The sequence below is a fragment of the Hylobates moloch genome, unplaced genomic scaffold, assembly GCF_009828535.3.
Source record: "Hylobates moloch isolate HMO894 unplaced genomic scaffold, HMol_V3 SCAFFOLD_20, whole genome shotgun sequence".
Classification (NCBI taxonomy): domain Eukaryota; kingdom Metazoa; phylum Chordata; class Mammalia; order Primates; family Hylobatidae; genus Hylobates; species Hylobates moloch.
The window spans coordinates 4,857,676-4,877,724 of record NW_026652295.1 but is presented as its reverse complement, the minus strand read 5'-3'; the positions used below and the strand labels follow the sequence as shown (position 1 = coordinate 4,877,724).

The window sequence follows — 20,049 nt, the reverse complement described above, 5'->3', positions numbered from 1 at the left end:
TTGACTAATAAGTAAAAATATAGCTTGATAGAAGAGATAAGACTTAGTGTCTGAGAGATCACTGGGTGACTATAATAATCTATTGCATATTTCAAAATAGCTAGAAGAAAACAATTTGAATGTTTCTAGCATAAAGACAAATAAGGTGATAGATATCACAATTACACTAATTTGATCTTTACAAATTATATGAATGTATTAAATTATCACATGTATCCCCAAAATATGTACATCTATTATGTATCAATAAAAATAAATAAAAGAATCTGAGACAAGAAAAATACAAACCATTATAATCATAGTTTTTCTGCCTGTTCTCTGCATTTTCTCCTTGATTTGATAATGCAACTGTTCGTGATATCATTTCTGCAAAAGATAGTCGTTATTATTATTTTTTGGAAAGAAAAAATAAAAATCCATCATTAATTCAACAAAAAAACTAATAATAAAGTAGAACAATTATAACAATATACCAACTGTAATACAAGTTATGAAAAAGAGAAAGAACATGGTCTCTTTCTCTCAAAGTATTTCATCCCACTGCACTCACCCTGTTTCTTCTTGTGATCTGTCCATAACCAAAATCGTGATCTAGTGGTAACTGAGAAGGCAACGAAGTGACTAACGGGTGGGTAGTGTGTATACAGCATGGAGACACTGGACAAAGGGAGGATTCATGCCCTGGGCAGGTTTCAACACAAAACTCAGAACGCACCCATTTAAAACATGCATTATTTCTGGAATTCTCCATTATATATTTTCAGAACACAGTTGACTCTGGGTAACTAAGAAAGCAAAACCATGGGTAAGGGTGGGGAGGGGGGCCTTACTGTATTTGGAGCTTATGTGATTGACTGAGTCATTACACTATTAATATTTATTGATCATTTACTATGTGCAAAGCTAGATGTAAAATGTTGAAGAAACAACAGTAATCAAAAACAGACTCGGGAGGCCGAGGTGGGTGGTTTACAAGGTCAGGAGTTCGAGACCAGCCTGGCCAATACAGTGAAACCCCATCTCCACTAAAAATACAAAAATTAACCGGGCATGGTGATGGGTGACTATAGTGCCAGCTACTCGGGAGGCTGAGGCAGAAGAATCGCTTGAACCCTGGAGGCAGAGGTTGCAGTGAGCCGAGATCGTGCCACTGCACTCCAGCCTGGGCAACAGAGCGAGACTCCGTCTCAAAAAGAAAAAAAAAAAAAAAAAAAAAAGACATAGTCTCTGTTCTTATACACAGCCTAATATCACAAAAAAATATTAATCAAATAAAGAAACATAACTTCGGCAAGATTGCTCTAGTGACCTTTGTTACCTTTTACAAAAAATAATTCCCCTTTCTCTCTAGGAGCTAGGCAAGTGGTTCAAGACCAAAAGAATCCTATCTTCTCCCTGGCCACAGTTACTGGTTCAGAAATGGATGAGTACATGACACAAGGAGGGCCAGTGACATGAACGGAGAGGACTGCTGGGCACTCTTGGTCCAGAAGCTCTCTCACTCCTCTAAGGTTCTGGAAACAAGCACCCCCAAATTGTTGATGGTTTCCCATAACCAAGAGAAGACTCTGGCCAGACGATAAAATTGACATTAGAGAAGACAAAGTAGAGAAAAGCACAAAATTGAATCTTTGGCAACATCACTCAAACCAATCAACCCTAAAGCCCATCTGGCTTCTGAACTCTCAAGACACAGGAGACAATAAAGCTACTAGGTTTGTTTAAATCAATTTGACTTCGGTTTCCTGTTACTTGCAATGGCAGTCACTCTAAGCTGAAGAGCAATTCACAATACTAAGGGAGCTTAAGAGAGGAAGATGTACTCAAGTTAGAGAAGGTAGCTTTGAGTAAGCATCTCTTAAATTGGGATCAGAAGAAGAATTAGGAAGGGAAAGAAGGGCACTCCAGGCAGCTGGATCAGCATTTGCAAAGGTCCCCAGGGTACAGGGGAAAGAGGTGAGTACTAAAGAATGAAAAGCAGCAAGCGAAAAATAAAAAGGTATGACATGGGACTGGAGAAGTGGGTAAGCGCCATACTCGTCAGGGTCTCATAGGCTGTGTTAAGGAATTAGACTTCATCCTAAAAGTGCCGCAGGTTTTTGGAGAGAAGGTGGCATAAAAATTACTGTCAATAGTGTGGTGACATTAATTCATACATATCTAAGAAACATACCTGACCACCAGTACTATAATGAACATTTAATTTTCAAATAGCTTTCAAGACAAGAGAAAAATTTCAGGAAACACTGTAACTTGACACATGTGGAATCTCCTCTACAAATTTAACAGAACGGCATCCAGACAGCTTGACAGTTCTAGTGAACCACACTTATGTCCTGAAATGTATTCATCTGGGACAGTTTACTTGGAAATTATTTGAAGACCTGGGCTCTACAAATGAAAGCTGACTGTAATTATCATCCAGCCCAGCTCTCACAGTACGCAGAAGCCAAGGGTGTAAGTGGGATTCCTAACGAGGCTTAACAATATGAATGCCCAAGCACATGTGCTTGTCTCAAAGTGCTCCAAGACTTGAAATAAATAACAATGTGCTTATCTCAAAACGTCAAGAAACAGGAAAGAAAGTATGCTGCCTGCTAAGCTTTTTCTATTTCATGACTGCTTCATTTTACTTTCCCTTTGCACTGCAGAATTCCAGGAATTGCTTAAAAAAAAGATAATTCTCCCAAAAAACTCATCTTCATTAACTGCAGCTAACTGTTTTACTCTCTGCCAATACTACTGTAATCCATTTCACAGAAGCCAGGCTTTTATTATTCTTAAATATTGTTAGTTAACTCAAACTCACAATTACAGATACAGATTACAGGTTTGCCAGGCTGAAGTGCTTCAACTGTGCTCAGAAAATAAGTGTTTACATTAAAAATTTATAAAATATTAAATCACGTAATTCACTGTAATAGCAAAGAAATCATGAATTCTCTGTATATCTTCTATTGTTAATAACAGTCTACAGTACACCATCAACGGTATGTATCATCCTCTGAGAGATCAGTTAACATCACAGATCTCAGTATTGCACATCTTAAGACACTGACCTAGTATTTTTCCAGTGATTAGCAAAACATAGGCTGTTTTTTTGTAAACAGGCTCAACACTGCAAATCCTAAATGTTTTCTATAAACAACCTACTGACCTGAACAAACAAGAGATGGTGGCTAATACACTCATTCGAAGAAGTCAATCAGAACTTCAAATATGTCACTAGAAAAATTACTAAAATGAGATATTGCTAAATAGCATGAAAAGGACTCTTCTTTTTTTTTGGTTATTTTTATTTTTTTTTTATTATACTTTAAGTTTTAGGGTACATGTGCACAAGGTGCAGGTTTGTTACATATTACACATGTGCCATGTTGGCATTAGGTATATCTCCTAATGCTATCCGTCCCCCCTCCCCCCACCCCACTACAGGCCCTGGTGTGTGATGTTCCCCATCCTATGTCCAAGTGTTCTCATTGTTCAATTCCCACCTATGAGTGAGAACATGCGGTGTTTGGTTTTCTGTCCTTGAGATAGTTTGCTCAGAATGATGGTTTCCAGCTTCATCCATGTCCCTACAAAGGACATGAACTCATCCTTTTTTATGGCTGCATATATGCCACATTTTCTTAATCCAGTCTATCATTGATGGACATTTGGGTTGGTTCCAAGTCTTTGCTATTGTGAATAGTGCTGCAATAAACATACGTGTGCATGTGTCTTTATAGCAGCATAATTTATAATCCTTTGGATATATATCCAGTAATGGGATGGCTGGGTCAAATGGTATTTCTAGTTCTAATACCTAAGAATCCAACTTACAAGGGATGTGAAGGACCTCTTCAAGGAGAACTACAAACCACTGCTCAATGAAATAAAAGAGGACACAAACAAATGGAAGAGCATTTCATGCTCATGGATAGGAAGAATCAATATTGTGAAAATGGCCATATTGCCCAAGGTAATTTACAGATTCAATGCCATCCCCATCAAGCTACCAATGACTTTCTTCACAGAATCGGAAAAAACTACTTTAAAGTTCATATGGAACCAAAAAAGAGCCCGCATTGCCAAGACAATCCTAAGCAAAAAGAACAAAGCTGGAGGCATCATGCTACCTGACTTCAAACTATACTACAAGGCTACAGTAACCAAAACAGCATGGTACTGGTACCAAAACAGAGATATAGACCAATGGAACAGAACAGAGCCCTCAGAAATAATACCACACATCTACAACCATCTGATCTTTGACAAACCTGACAAAAATAAGAAATGGGGAAAGGATTTCCTATTTAATAAATGGTGCTGGGAAAACTGGCCAGCCATATGTAGAAAGCTGAAACTGGATCCCTTCCTTACACCTTATACAAAAATTAATGTGAGATGGATTAAAGACTTAAATGTTAGACCTAAAACCATAAAAACCCTAGAAGAAAACCTAGGCAATACCATTCAGGACATAGGCATGGGCAAGGACTTCATGGCTAAAACACCAAAAGCAATGGCAACAAAAGCCAAAATTGACAAATGGGATCTAATTAAACTAAAGAGCTTCTACACAGCAAAAGAAACTACCATCAGAGTGAACAGGCAACCTACAGAATGGGAGAAAATTTTTGCAACCTACCCATCTGACAAAGGGCTAATATCCAGAATCTACAAAGAACTTAAACAATTTTACAAGAACAAATCAAACAACCCCATCAAGTGGGCGAAGGACATGAACAGACAATTCTCAAAAGAAGACATTTATGCAGCCAACAAACACATGAAAAAATGCTCATCGTCATTGGCCATCAGAGAAATGCAAATCAAAACCATAATGAGATACCATCTCACACCAGTTAGAATGGCGATCATTAAAAAAGTCAGGAAACTGGCTGGGCGCGGTGGCTCACGCTTGTAATCCCAGCACTTTGGGAGGCCGAGGCGGGCGGATCACGAGGTCAGGAGATCGAGACCATGGTGAAACCCCGTCTCTACTAAAAATACAAAAAATTAGCCGGGCGTGGTGGCGGGCGCCTGTAGTCCCAGCTACTCGGAGAGGCTGAGGCAGGAGAATGGCGTGAAGTGAGCGTGACCATGATCCAGCCTGGGTGACAGGGAGATCCGTCTCAAAAAAAAAAAAAAAAGTGTAGAAGGAGGTTTGAGAGGATACAGAGTCTCACTCTGTCTCCCAGACTCGAGTGCAGTGGCGTGCTCTCAGCTCACTATAAGGTCCACCTCCCAAGTTCATGCCATTCTCCTGCCTCAGCCTCTCGAGTAGCTGGTACTACAGGCACCCACCACCACATCCGGCTAATTTTTTTTGTATTTTTTTAGTAAAAATGGGGTTTCACTGTGTTAGCCAGGATGGTCTCCATCTCCTGACCTCGTGATTCACCCGCCTCGGCCTCCCAAAGTGCTGGGATTACAGGTGTGAGCCACCACGCCTGGCCTGGACTCTTCTTTTCATGGCAAAGCTCCTAGAAGAGAGAAAACAAGCTCTAAATAAATGATAGCTATCATTACAATAAGCTGTAGCTAGTTCGATTAACGAATCATCCTAAAATATCTGGACAACATGAAAACATTATTCCTAAAATACTGGTCCCTCACACGCAGCAAGAAAGAAAGAATGAAAGTGATCTAAGATTACAACAAATTGCACTGTGAAAGAATTCTCATGGTGGTCGGGGTTTGTAACATGAAAAGATGGTTTCTTTCCTTTACAATGAAAAGAATTAATGTATTTTCCTTTTTTTAAAGAAAGAAACCTCTAGAAATAACTGACATTTAATATACTTAACACAAAATAAATTGTCAATTTTATTGTTACTGCCCACAAATATGGGAACCTTTAGCCTCCAATCAATGAAGCTAGAGTGCCTAGTTGCAACATATCATAGCTTTCAAGATTCCTCAAAACAGAGAACAGATTTTCATAAGTATATCTGAAAAAAGCTTCTACAGAAATGTGTCTCAGAGAATCCCCCAAGAGGAAATGTCTCACATACACACATAAATAGACAACCTAAAAAAGCACTACGTCTTTTCAAAGAGATGTTAATAGAATAAAATGTAAATTTATCTTAAATAACTAAAAAGCTAGTATAAAATCAACATTTGAGATTCCCAGAATATTTGTAATATTTCCAATACAAACCGGTTAGCTTTACAAATAAGTGAGAATCCAACTAAATTAAAATTCAAATATGACTAAAATTTACCCATGTTATCCAAGAAAAATCAATAAACTTCAAATTCCTGAAGCTGGTACTTTATCTGTGAAGCAGTGCTGCATCATAGCTAGGCAGATCACATCTCAGGCCAAGGCCCACACTAGCTACTTTCCAGCTGTCTGACCCTGGCTAAATAAACTCTCAGCTTCATTTCTTTTTCTTTTTTTTATTCTATTTTATTGAGATGGGGTCTCGCTACGTTACCCAGGCTGGTCTCAAACTCCCAAGCTCAAGTGATCCTCCTGCCTCAGCTTCCCACAGTGCTGGGATTACAGATGTGAGCCACCACACCTGGGCAGCTTCACTTTTCTTAAATGGAGATAACAGCTCTTCCATCAGGTCATGGAAAGACTAACTCAAATCGTATCAGGATTCAGCTCATCTCGTGCCTAAAACACATGAAAGCCGATGTATTACCTTTTCACGGGATCTCCCCGTTCTCACCCTCATGCACTCTACAGCTCTGGCCAAAGCCTTCCACAGGTCATGACTGTTTTTTCTTAGACCTCAATCACGGTTTCTCCTTCATCCTTTCAAGGTAAAGGGTGAATCATCTTCCACCTACAGTAGCCATCTTACCACCACACTCACACATTTAAATCCTTCAATTCCTTTCAAGGCCCAGGAGAAACTTAAATCCTCTCAAGCCCAACACAAACACTACCTCCTCCATGAAGCCCCCTAATTCCTTCAGGTCAATGTTTCTCAGCCCTGGCTCTACCCAATCATGGAGAGAATTAAAAAAAAAAAATTAAACAAAATTACCTGAAGCCTGGGCATTAGCCCTGCTATTGGTCTGAGGTGTGGCCTAAGCATCAGGGATGAAGTGACCTCTCCTTGCACTGAGACCCCACGATGCTTCACCAGCCCTTCCCTTGCAGCACTTTGTACAGGATGGTGGAAAAGTTATTGCTGTTTTCACCATTAAAAGTAACGGTCAAAACCGCAGCTACTTTTCACCAACCTGATACCTTATTTTAATCATATACAAATGCATTCAAACTATAAACTTCTGGAAAACAGGATCAGAGTTTGATTTATATATCGCCCTCAAGTTATCACAAGAACAGTAACTTGAATTGCTAGGCTGCCAGCTATCTCTTGAATGCACAGGTAAATAAGCAACATTTCGGTGCCTCTGGAATATAGGATTCAAATTCATGATTTGAAACAAAAGGTTATCAGTACCCGAATAAATAATCTCCACTTCAACAGCTCAGCTCTTAAGTTCTACGTATATGACTCAGCCAATGCATAAGGGAAGAAATGATTTATTCCAGAAAGAGAGAAAACATCACTAAAATAAAGCTAGTACAGGGCTAAACACTTCAGTGGTCCCTCCCTTCCCACCTCCTACCATTCTAAAACACTTAGAGTTCTCTAAATAGATCAAGCACCCTTCTTCCTCCATGCTTGGAATATACGCTGCAATCTTTAACCACATTCCTCATGTGGCTCTTACTTCTCATTCTGGAAACACCTTCCACGATGGAAAGCCTTCCCATAGGTGAAACTCCTGGTTCAATATTCCTCTTCCGTATTCCTTTAGCGTTTGCTATTACTCATATCGCAGCAACTGTCAACAAGAAATTATTGGCCAAGTGCCACGACTCACAGCTATAATCTGAGCTCTTTGGGAAGCCAAGACAGGAGAGGCACTGAGGAGTCTGAGACCACCCTAGACATCATAGTGAAATCTCATCTCTACAAAAAAAAAAAAAAAACACTTAAAAATTTGCCGGGCGTGGTGGCATGAGCCTATAGGCCTAGCTACTCAGGAGGCTGAGGCAGGAAAATCACTTCAGCACGGGAGTTTGAAGTTACGACGAGATATGATAGCACCACTGCACTCCAGCTTAGTAAACAGAGACCCTGTCTCTATAAAATAAATTATTGTTTTGCTTATCTAGTCACCTACAAGTTTCTTAGGGGTGGGGAGGCTCTCATCACTGTAACTATATCATCTTATATAACATATTGTACTTATGGGCCGGGCGTAGTGACTCACGCCTGTAATCCCCACACTTTGGGAGGCCAAGGCAGCTGGATCACCTGAGGTCAGGAGTTCAAGAACAGCCTGGACAACATGGTGAAACTCCATCTCTACTAAAAATACAAAAAATTAGCCGGGCGAGATTGCACCACTGCACTTCAGCCTGAGCAACAAGAGTGAAACTCAGTCTCAAAAAAAATAAAAAAGAAAAGAAAAGAAAAACCATAACCTATAGTACTTAGGAAGTGTTCAATAAATGCTGAAGGAATGAATGAATGAGGAAAAAGGCTTCAGTTTGTTCATCTGTACAAATGAATGAGTTGATATCTAAGGTCTTCCCCCTTCGTGTTCTATTAAAATGAAGGATCAATGTATAATACTTGGATTCATGTGTGGTGTAGAATAGAATAATTTCTTTTTTTGTTGTTGGTTTTTGTTTTGTTTTTGGTTTTTTTTTGTTTTTTTTTTGTTTTTTGGTAGACAGGGTCTCACTCTGTTGCCCAGGCTACAGTGCAGTAATGTGATCATGGCTCAATGCAGCCTCAACCTCCAGGGCTCAAGCAATCCTCCCACCTCAGCCTCCCAAGTAGCTGGGACTACAGGCACATGCCACCACGCCCAGCTAATTTTTGTATTCTTTGTGTAGAGGTGAGGTTTCGCTATGATGTATTTTTTGTATAGATAGGGTTTTGCCATGTTGCCCAGGCTGGTCTCAAACTCCTGGGCTCAAGCAATCCACCTGCCTCAGCCTCCCAAAGTGCTGGGATTACAGGTGTGAGCCACCATGCCCAACTGAATAATTTCTAAATAATATCGTAAGTTACTACTACTATACAAATTTTATTTTATACATCATTTTGATATTTAAGCTTAAGGACAGTAAATTGTTGTTACACTGTTTATTATGATTAGAGAAATTTCTCTTACAAAGCATTAAGTGGTCATTGACAACCCTAATTTGAATAGAAGGTAACACATGATCTTACATAAAGAACTACAGGTAGTCGATAACTTTTGATAAATGAATACTAAAGAAATTTTTACGTTTTCATGCCTAAATGGTACCTCCTATTTTACAGATACTAAGAAAAATTTCAACCCAGAATAGAATGAATATTAGAGGACATATGTGTAAGGTCCATTCTTCAGCTTCTGGCCCAAATCTACTTACAATCTCAAATAGAGCTATTTTTTTTTTAAGTCATCTCCACAATGAAGATGTGCAAAAGTGAGATGTAGCTTCGGAATGATTATCTTCTTTTAGCCTCTCCAGGCAATGATGTCCAACGCACTGGTAAACCATTTTAAATAAAATAATGAAGTATTTTTGCGAAGACTTGGCTCAGAATTAACTGGGAAGCTATCACTTTCCTAACTGCAACCATTTCTTGTACTAACAGAGGACTAAGCTACCCAAACTATTTAAACTATACATATTTATTTGGAAAAGTTTTATTTGATTACAACAAAGCTGAGTCATTTAGATACATTAATTATATACATTAATGATTAAATTCCTTGATAATTAGGTAGAAACAATTGTATATAGTAATTATTCCAATTTTACTCTCAAAAGCAAAATATACAATGTAATCCTTGCTATTTTTAAACAAGCCAAAATAATCTTCAAGTTTTTCCTTTTCACTCTGATAGCATTCTCCATCAGTAACTTGCATTAATGTTGTAGCTTTGAGGTGCCGCATATCATTTCATATCACCAGCACACAATAGTGTATCAAGAGAAATCAGCTCTGAATCTTACTCTATAACAATGTGCAATTGCCTTGGTCTTGGATCCTTTAAGAAATACCAAAGGGAAAACTCAAAAAAGTCCTTTCAATAAACCAGATGCTAGATTTGCTCAATGACCTGACCAACCAGGAAGTAATAGAAGTTTTGCTATCCTGTTTTTAAAAATAATAATAATAATAACAGACATGAGATTTTCAAGAAATCAGGGAGGAGACTTAAAGGTATCTTAATAAAAGTATTTTCTCTTCAGTGCCTTTTAAAAAATGTCACTGCATCAGGATTAGTAAGAATATCAGGATGCAAGGACACCAGGTTGCAAGTACACTAAAGAATGGTAAGGTCAGAGAAGTGTTTCCTGCCTTTAAAGTTCCTGAAAATAGAGGCTGGGCGTGGTGACTCACACCTGTAATCCCAGCATTTTGGGAGGCCGAGGCGGGCGGATTGCCTGAGGTCAGGAGTTCGAGACCAGCCTGACCAACATGGTGAAACCCTGTCTCTACTAAAAATACAAAAATTAGCTGGGCGAGGTGGCGCGCACCTGTAATCCCAGCTACTCAGGAGGCTGAGGCAGGAGAATAGCTTGAACCCGGGAGGCGGTGGTTGCAGTGAGCCCGAAATCCCGCCACTGCACTCCAGCCTGGGCGACAGAGCGAGACTCCATCTCAAAAAAAAGGAAAGAAAAAAGTTCCTGAAAATATAAAGTTGCTTAGATATACAGCAGGTATATCGTTTCAAAACCAAATACACTAAAGCAGATGAGAACACAACCGTGACCAAGTGGTTGGGAGAAAGATGGATTTTAATGCAAAGTTGTTTTGTTTTTACACATAAAGGTACTTCTCACTGTGCTTGAGTGCACAAAGGTGTGGTTCTTCCTAAGGTTGATTACATAAAGCAAGATTCCAAAAACCAACAAAAGTGCTTTGCAAACACAGTAACTAGAACTGGCTGAAGCTTCCTGCGTCCAGTCCCATGCTCAAAGATCAGAACAAGCAACTTTATCCACCACTTTAATAAGATGATTCAAAAAAGTTGAAGTCTTCTGAAGAAAGCCATGCTTGAAAACTTGCTCCGCTTCTTGGAGAACGCCTAAAGCCCTAAAGGTCTCTAATTATTCTCCAAAGTCTGCAGCCCAAGCTGCATTTTACGCATTTATTAGATTACAAAACCACGGGGACTCTTCACTCAAAAGCAAAAACACATCCGGAAAGAGGAAAAACTCCACGGCCAATGTAAACCCCCTACACCACCAACCGCCCACGTCGTACCCCAGGCTGCAACGAGGCCTGCACTCACCCACCGCTCGCCCGGGAAACCCAGACCCAGGTGTTTCAAAATCAGAAGCACGGCAAGCTCGTTCGCTCTCACGGGCAAGAATCTTAAACCCCAACTTCAGAGATACCCGTGCACGCTGGGCGCTGCCATTTTGACAGAAAGCGGGCCTGCCCCAGAGGCCCCTAAGCAGGTCGTCCTGAGCAGAGCCGGAGTAGCACAGAACCCCTGTCTCATCACCTCCACACCCAGACGTCGCATCCCCCGGCCTGAAGAATACCAAGAATCCCCACCCTGCCGACCAGGATCGGGCGAAGTCAAGTCACCCTTGAAATCCCGCAAGGCCTCTCAGGCAGCGCCGAGGGCGGCCGCCCCCAGCGTGGGCGGGGCATCGGCAGTCAGGGGCGGGGCGTCGGCATGGCGGCCTTCGGTAACCAGGGCAACGCGGCCTCCTGAAGGTAGGAAGGGGCGCTGCGCCCCGAAACACAAATGTCTCCGCCAAGACCCCGGATGGTTCGCAAAGGCTCTCCGTGATGCAACTGCACGTCCCTCGAATGCCCAGGCCTCCGATATCCGTCCCCCAGGAGCTTGGATGGATGCACGGGCGGCCGGGCCTCTTATTTCCCCGCCCTCCCGCCGCGTGAAGCGGCTGCTGGGTCCCGAGCCTCCCGGCAGGGCGGGGTCGGGGCGGGGCGGAGGCATCTCCCTCTCCGCACCGCCCCCTTAGCTGTCCCGAGCCTTGCCTGCGCCCGCCCCCGAAGCGGCGCTGGACGCCCGGCGCCGTCCGCGGTCCTCAGGGCTGCCCGCTTAGGCTTAGGCCCGGCCCGCTGTCAAGGCCGAGGCGCTGCATTTTATTTCGTTCGTGGTTTCTGCACAGGCTGGAGTTCCGTGGGTTGGGTCGTACTTGGGACCTCGGCGAAGAGGACCCGTTTATTTTTTTTCTTTCCAAAATGGCAGCCTCCAGTCGCGCACAAGTGTTAGATCTGTACCGGGCGATGCTGAGAGAGAGCAAGCGTTTCAGCGCCTACAATTACAGGTGACCCAGCGGGCACCGGGGGCCGGGGGCGGGGGACCGGGGGTGCGGGCTGACGCGGAATGTCCCCGGGAACTGGGAGCCACCGTGGTGCGCCAGCGGCCGCGAGGCACGGACCGGGCTCCGCCATCGAAAAGCGTGCTCCTGCCTACAGGTGTGGCCTCTGAGACTTCGGGGAGGAGCCCTTTCTACCAGGGGAGACGTTCATGTCTTGTGACGTTTTCCCCCTAAAGGCTATCTTGGTAGTTCTAGGAGCATGATTAGTGTTATGTTTCTGCAGAAGAGAAAAAAAGGATGGAAATCAGCCATTGGTGAAGGTAAGGCCAGTGTGCTGCATATGTAAAACTTCCCTTGAGCATTGGAAGAGTTGAGAGTGGAAGTGGCCAGTGAGTAGCACACAGCGACAAAGCTGAAGGCACACTCTAACACCTCCCTAAAATTTCCTAGGTGTCGTAATGAGTTCTTTTGGTTGCAAGAATCCATTCTATTTAGGGTATGGTGGAAATGCGTAGCGGTAAAGGCAAAAGGGTCTCACAAGCTTTGGAGCTGAAACCTCAGTTTCTCCTGGCTCACCAGACAGAGATCCCGCTTACTGGACCCTGACAGCAGGATACTGAGGGCCTAAACTCTTACATCTTTAGTATAACACATTCACTGTTTCTCATGCCTCCCCACTCTCCTATTTGCCTATGAGTCTTTTATCATTACTCTTTGTATGTTTTTTCTAATTCAGAGCCTCTGCTTTCACAGTGTTGCTGGTTCTGACCCATCATTTTCTTATGAATTCTCTCTCTGCATTTTTTTTAGATTTGTTTTTTGTTTTGTTTTGTTTTTACTAACTACCTGTCCCTCTCTGAGTTTGAGCCATATTCCCATGAGAAAGAATCTGGTTGGATCACCTCATCTCTTTACCCCAAGCCTCACTTAGGTGACTGGCCAGACTGTGGATTGGATGTCATAAGAGCAGAGCCTACCCTTGGAACATACCTGGTTAGGTAGGCCCCCCCTCCAGCAGGTGTGTGAGCTGCCAGGCCCTGAGATGGGTCTGCCCAGTACAACCTCTGTCAGAGGACAGGAACAGTAAGCCTCTTAAGCAATGACTCTCAAATTTTTAGAAACCTGTCTGGAAAGTATACTCATCCTGCAAATTTGAAAACAGCATCTGGGTCATACCACTGAGGTTGTATCCACCCAGTTAAGTGGTTAAATTTCATGGGAGAGAATGATTTTACTTAATGACTTTGACTTTGGAGAATAAAGAGTGTAATAATAGGCATACTGGTGGAATTTTAGCAAGAATTAACCAAACACGTAGCACCAAGTACTTAACCAAGTCTGTTGAGGAAACACATGAAATATGCAATGTAAATAAATAGAAACCATTTGATTTCACCATAGTCTGGAGTAAGATAGTTTGTCATTAAAGCTTACTCAGGATACACAAGGACTTGGAATCAGCAGGCAATTCACACACTAAAGAAAGTGGCAGGGAGAGGGTCTATGTGAGAGCATGTAAGAAAGTCAAGGTGGAGCCCTCGAAAACTGTAACTTGGACAAGTCACTCAGTCTCTGTATTTCAGTTTTCTTGTTTATGAAATAGACTGTTGGACTAGACAATCTCTAAGGACCCTTCCATTTCTGAAATTCTCTTTGGAAATGATTTATGAGCAAATGAGGCCCAAGTGTTTTCAAATGAGTAATTGCTAACTGAACAGGAAAATCATTCAAACTTTAGGAAAATCATTCAAGGCTGTACCTGAAAGGCAGAAAATTGAAAATGGGTTTCAGTATGAGCAGCTGTAAGATCATATGCATTCAGAAAACAATTGGTCAAATTATACCTTAAGCATATACTTTTAAGCTAAACTTATTATCTAAATATAAATATATTATCCAAAGGAGCCTGATAATCATTTTATACTGTTGCCTGAGATCATAGACCTAAAAACCTAGATTTCTGCTACTATTACCTCCCTAGATAAACTTGCTTGTTATAAAACTATGTCCTTCTTTTACATTAAGGCTGTGTGTCTTGTGAATTTCAAGAACAGTCTCTTCCCTCCTCTCTAATCTCAGCAGCTGTTCGTCACTGATGGGAAATCAATAGCAACACAACATCCACTATCAATTCTGTGTGCCACTGCTTTCTTATGTTCTTCACGTCTATTAACACATTTGTTCTGACAATAATCTTGTGATTATTTGTGTTACCCTATAAGGCAACTGCGGCACAGGAAGCTTAAGTTACCTATCAAAACTAACACAGGGAGTGCTGAATAAGCAATCAAAAGCAGACTAGTAAACGTTTTTTAATGACCTGTGAATTGTGCCTAAAGTAATTGGAGTAGTGAAATAAATACTTTGGAACTCTCTCACAAGACCTATAATATAGGCCACGTTTTGATAGCAGGAGCCCTGTCTGCCCCTCCAGTCTCAGCCTAAGTCCCACATGTGCATCCTGTCCTCTGTCATCATCAGTTGCAGTTTCCTAAATGTGCCATGTCCTGTTGGGCCTCCAGGCCTTTGCAAGTACTGTTCTATCCAGCAGGCCCTTTATCACTCCTGTCTGGAGTGCCCCGTCTTCCTTCAAGATTCAGCTCGATTGTCACCTTCTCTGAACAAAAATTTTCCCAACTCTGTTCATCCCACAGCCTCCACTCCCATCCCTCCTGCCAGCCAAACAGGTCTCATTGCTGTGTGTCATTCTTTTACCTCAGTGCTTCTACAAAACTTCTCTGAAGCATACTTTGCCCAGTGCTATACCACAGCTATCCCCAACCTTCTTGGCACCAGGAACCAATTTCGTGGAAGACAGTTTTTCCATGGACCGGGTCAAGGGAGGGGATAGTTTCGGGATGAAACTCTTCCACCTCAGATCATCAGGCATTAGATTCTCATAAGGAACATGCAACCTAGATCACTCGCATGCGCAGTTCGCAATAGGTGCACCTGTGAGAATCTAATGCCGCCGCTGATCTGACAGGAGATGGAGCTCAGGCCGTAATGCGCACTCACCCACCACTCAACTGCTGTGTGGCCCGGTTCCTAACAGGCCACGGACCAGTACTGATAGGTCTATGGCCCCGGGGTTGGGGACCCCTGCTATACCAGGCCCTGGAGAGAGAAAGATGAGATTTTTGAACTAAGCTAGGCATCGGTTATCAATGGCTTTACAGGCCTACGTGGGACACAGGTACAGAGATAGTTGTCACAGACTGGGTTAAGTGCTGTGACAGAAGGATGCACAGGGTGTAGAATCTAGAAGGCCTCCCAAGGGGTGACGTTGGATCAAAGGCATGAAGCAGTGTGGTGTGGTCAGGCAGTCAAACAGCACAGCACTGCCAGAGAGGTAAGTATGATGCAGGGGGTGACAGGAAGGCACTGAGGTTGGAGAGGGCCACTGATTTGAGGGCCTGGGGGCCGTGCTGAGGACCCTGGACTTTACCCTTAGCTCACAGACAGCCACTAACCTGATATGACCAGATTTGCATTTTTTGATAGATCACTCTGGCAGCAGTGTAGAAGATGATTTTGAGGGGTCAAGGACATCAAATGGGAGTTTATTACAGCAGTGCAGAGTAGAGATAAGGATGCTAGTAAGGACAGGAATAGTGGAAGATAGAGAAGAATGTTGTATTTGATAAATCATTAGAAGGGAAAATTGTTAGAACTCGAATGATTGGATTGAGGACTAAGGAAGAAGAGAATCCAAGCAGAGTCTAGAATGGCATCCAGGTTTCTGGTTAAGCTAAAGCACAGAGAGGGTGAATTTAAACTTGCACCATTAACTGACTTAGGTAATACAGAACTAGCTGGTCTTGTGGAGAGAGGGTTTTTTAGTTCATATTTAGGGTATCTTGGGTGTAAATTTCCCCTGGGATGCCCAGCAGAGTTAGTTAATCTTAGGGCTCTGAAGCTCAAAGGAGTGATCAGCACTGCAGTAGTCAGCACCACCAACTCTGTGACCCCAAGCAAGTCACATCACTCTCTGTTCTGTAGTTTCTTTATAAAATGAGAGTCATAACTGATCCATCTCACACAGTGTAAAAGGGTCCTGAGATCAATAAGTTTAAGAACCACATTCTTTTTTTTTTTTTTTTTTTCCAGTTCAAATCTTGCCCTTGTTGCCCAGGCTGGAGTGCAATGGTGAGATCTTAGCTCACTGCAACCTCCACCTCCCAGGTTCAAGCAATTCTCCTGCCTCAGCCTCCCGAGTAGCTGGGATTACAGGTGCCTGCCACTATGCCTGGCTAATTTTTGTATTTTTAGTAGAAGTGGGGTTTCACCATGTTGGCCAGGCTGGGCTTGAACTCCTGACCTAAGGTGATCCGCCCACCTCAGCCTCCCAAAGTCCTGGGATTACAGGCATGAGCCACCGCGCCTGGCCAAGAACCACATTCTTAAACTTTGTCTTCTTGGCTCTTCTTCAGCCAACTCCTTCAATTTTGCTGCTCCCTAGAATAGCATCCGTAGCCACTAATTTTCTCACCTTAAGCTAGGATTTCTCAATCTTGGCATGACCAACCTTTTGGGCCAGCTAATTCTTTTTTTTTTTTTTTGAGACGGAGTCTCGCTTTTTCACCCAGGCTGGAGTGCAGTGGCGCGATCTCGGCTCACTGCAAGCTCCACCTCCCGGGTTCACGCCATTCTCCTGCCTCAGCCTCTCCGAGTAGCTGGGACTACAGGCGCCCGCCACCACGCCCGGCTAATTTTTTGTATTTTTAGTAGAGACGGGGTTTCACCGTGGTCTCGATCTTCTGACCTCGTGATCCACCCGCCTCGGCCTCCCAAAGTGCTGGGATTACAAGCGTGAGCCACCGCGCCCGGCCTGGGCCAGCTAATTCTTTGTTAATGGGGGCTGTAGTCAGCACTACTGTTGTGAGTTAATACACGTCAAGTACTTAGGATAGTCCCTCGTGCAGAATAGGTACTTGATAAGTGGAATTATCATCATAAGTCAAATTAAAACCTAGATATTAGATGAATTATCTAGGAATACTATTTAGGTTAGTAGTTCTCATACCGGGGTGATTTTATTTGACAATATCTGAAGACATTTTTGGTTGCCACAACTTAGAAAGGGGGTGCTAGGCATCTGAGGCCAGAGATGCACAGGGGACAGCCCCCATTAACAAAGAATTCACTGGCCCAAAAGGTTGGTCATGCCAAGATTGAGAAATCCTAGTTTAAGGTGAGAAAATTAGTGAGCTACAGATGCTATTCTAGGGAACATCAAAATTGAAGGAGTTGGCTAAAGAAGAGCCAAGAAGACAAGGTTTAAGAATGTGGTTCTTCAACTTAACTGGTCTTAGGCCTTTTACGTTCTTAAATATTACTGAGGACCCCAAAAAGCTTTTGTTTATGTGGGACACATTTATCATATTAGAAAAAAAAAAGCTTTTAAAAACACCTATTTTAAAATGACTAAATCCAATATGTTAAATAACACTTTCATGAAGAATAACCATTTTTCCTCCCCCTAAATCAGCAGATTGATAGTTTGACACTAGTGCAAGTCTCTTTCATGTTTGGCTTAATAGAAGACAACTGGGTGCTTATGTTTGTTGCTAACTGCAATTTGTTGCTATATCACATATCACTTAGTGTCTAGTAATTTCCCCTGTATACTCATAAGAGAATGCAGATGTCTTCTGATAACTATGAAAATAGTTTTCCTGGTGGATCCCCTGAAAGGTCTCAGAGACCCCCGCCATGGTCCCTTGGCTAACTACTGTAGGGTTTAAGAAATGGGAGGAGACCAAGTAAAGAGTAGTGTTGCAGAAGTCAAGATAGTCGTATGTTTGGGGAAGGTAGCTGTGGTCAGCAGGGTGGCTTGTCTAAGCAATATCCAGTTCATAAAGAGGGCAATGTAGAGACCTCTGGTACCATTACTAGAGCAGCATTGTTAGTCAAGTGGTTATGGCAGAACCCAGATTGTGGGGGTTGAGACATGAATCAGAAGTGCGTAAATTGCTACCAGGGGTAGAGATACCCCCTCCACCTCCCACTGGAATTTTGGTAATAAAACATGAGAGTAGATAACCGATAGAGCAGGACCCCACAAGAGGTGAAAAGTGGTACCTGAGAGCACCACTGGTGGGGTTGGTCTTGGACAGAATGAACGGTATTTCATTTTACATGAGTGGAATGAAGAAGAGGGCAAGTTGGAGTATGAGAGGGTGGAAAGTTGAGTTTATTTGTGCCAAGCCTGACAGCCAGTTTCTGGGTTAAGCAGGAGATAAGCAGATGTTGAGGAAGCACCTGTTCCTACCTTTGTTAGGGCACATATCACACATACACGGTTAGCAGAAATTCTATCATCTCTATTCCTAATGCTTAGCATAGTACCTATGTAGCAAGTCGGTGCAAAAGTAATTGTGGTTTTGGGCCATGAATTTTAAATTATTATAACTAGGATCAAATATATCTTTATTAATCAAAATAGGAACTATTACAATCAACACGTTTTTGCCAGCAAGAAATAAGTTTATTCCTGTGGCTTAAAAATCCATGCTTCTCGATTCTACAAACTCTTGGAAAGTGTTTTCTTCATCCTGCTAGTCAAGGGAGCATTTTCCCTGCAAAAAGTTGTCAAGATGCTTGAAGAAGTGGAAGTTGGTTAGCGGAAAGTCAGATGAATATGGTGGATGAGGCCAATTTGTTCAACTTGTGAAGCGTTGGTTTTGTGACGTGCAGTCAAGGGTCGTTATGGAGACAATTGGGCCGTTTCTGTTGACCACTGCTGGCTGCAGGCATTGCCGTTTTCAGTGCATCTCATGGATTTGCTGAGCGTACTTCTCAGATGAAACAGTTTTGCCGGGATTCAGGAAGCTGTAGTGGAGCAGACCACCAAACAGTGAGCATGACCTTTTTTGGGTGCAAGTTTGGCTTTGGGAAGTGATTTGGAGCTTCTTGGTCCAGCCACTAAGCTGGTCATCACCAGTTGTCATATAAAATCCACTTCTCATCACACATCACAATCTGATCGAGAAGTGGTTCATTGTTGCGTGGAATGAGAGAAGACAACACTTCAAAATGACGATTTTTTTTTTTGCCCAGCATGAGGCACCCACTTATTGAGGTTTTTCACGTTTGCATTTTGCTTCAAATCGAACGACCATCGAATGGTCAACATTGAGTTCTTTGGCAACTTCTCGGGTAGTTGTAAGAGGATCAGTTTCCATGATTGCTCTCAATTGGTCGGTGACAACTTCCAATGGCCGGCCACTAGGCTCCTCCTCTTCAAGGCTCTCATCTCCTTTGCAAAACTTCTTGAACCACCACAGCACTGTACGTTCGTTAGCAGTTCCTAGGCCAAATGAGTTGTCGCAAGTTGTCTCCGCAGCTTTTTGACCAATTTTGAGCTCAAATAAGAAAATTGCTGAAATTTGCTTTTTGTCTAACATCATTTCCATAGTGTAGAATAAACAAACAGCAAGTCATTAGCAAAAAAAAAAATGAGAATTGCCCATTAAAATGATGTATAACATAACCACATTTATTTAGGAATGTATTCCAGTATCAAACAGCAAATTCCAACAATGCAAAAACTGCAATTCCTTTCACACCAACCTAATAAATATTCATTGTTGAAATGCAAGAGAAAATTGTCTTCAATGTATCCCTCTTATAGCTTAAGAAATATGTTATTGTAAAACTTGAGAAAAGGCTAAAGTGATGGCCAAATGCATACCAAGTGTAGTGTCAGAACTCCCTAATTCTTCCTCAGATATTTGAGTTTTTATTAATGTGTTATACACTGAGCATTGTGC

The 20,049-nt window shown here is 42.3% G+C and overlaps 2 protein-coding genes across 7 annotated transcripts in view; one reads left to right on the top strand and one right to left on the bottom strand.

The window, feature by feature from the left end:
• Positions 1-11,663, bottom strand: part of FARS2 (phenylalanyl-tRNA synthetase 2, mitochondrial) — a 513,534-nt gene extending 501,871 nt beyond the window's left edge. For 2 of the 4 annotated variants that reach the window (XM_058432116.1, XM_032141494.2), the window contains exon 1: positions 11,269-11,663. The gene's annotated coding sequence lies outside the window, so the exon portion shown is untranslated. Of the gene's footprint in view, positions 1-7,689; positions 7,764-11,268 lie in introns of those variants that run through there. The other 2 variants (XM_032141493.2, XM_058432118.1) reach the window with 2 other exon arrangements.
• Positions 11,664-11,945: 282 nt separating this feature from the next.
• Positions 11,946-20,049, top strand: part of LYRM4 (LYR motif containing 4) — a 147,278-nt gene continuing 139,174 nt past the window's right edge. The window contains exon 1 of one of the 3 annotated variants that reach the window (XM_058432121.1): positions 11,946-12,280. In XM_058432121.1, coding sequence (XP_058288104.1) covers positions 12,195-12,280 — 86 coding nt within the window. In that variant the 5' untranslated portion in view covers positions 11,946-12,194. The remainder of the gene's footprint in view (positions 12,281-20,049) is intronic. The other 2 variants (XM_032141500.2, XM_032141499.2) reach the window with 2 other exon arrangements.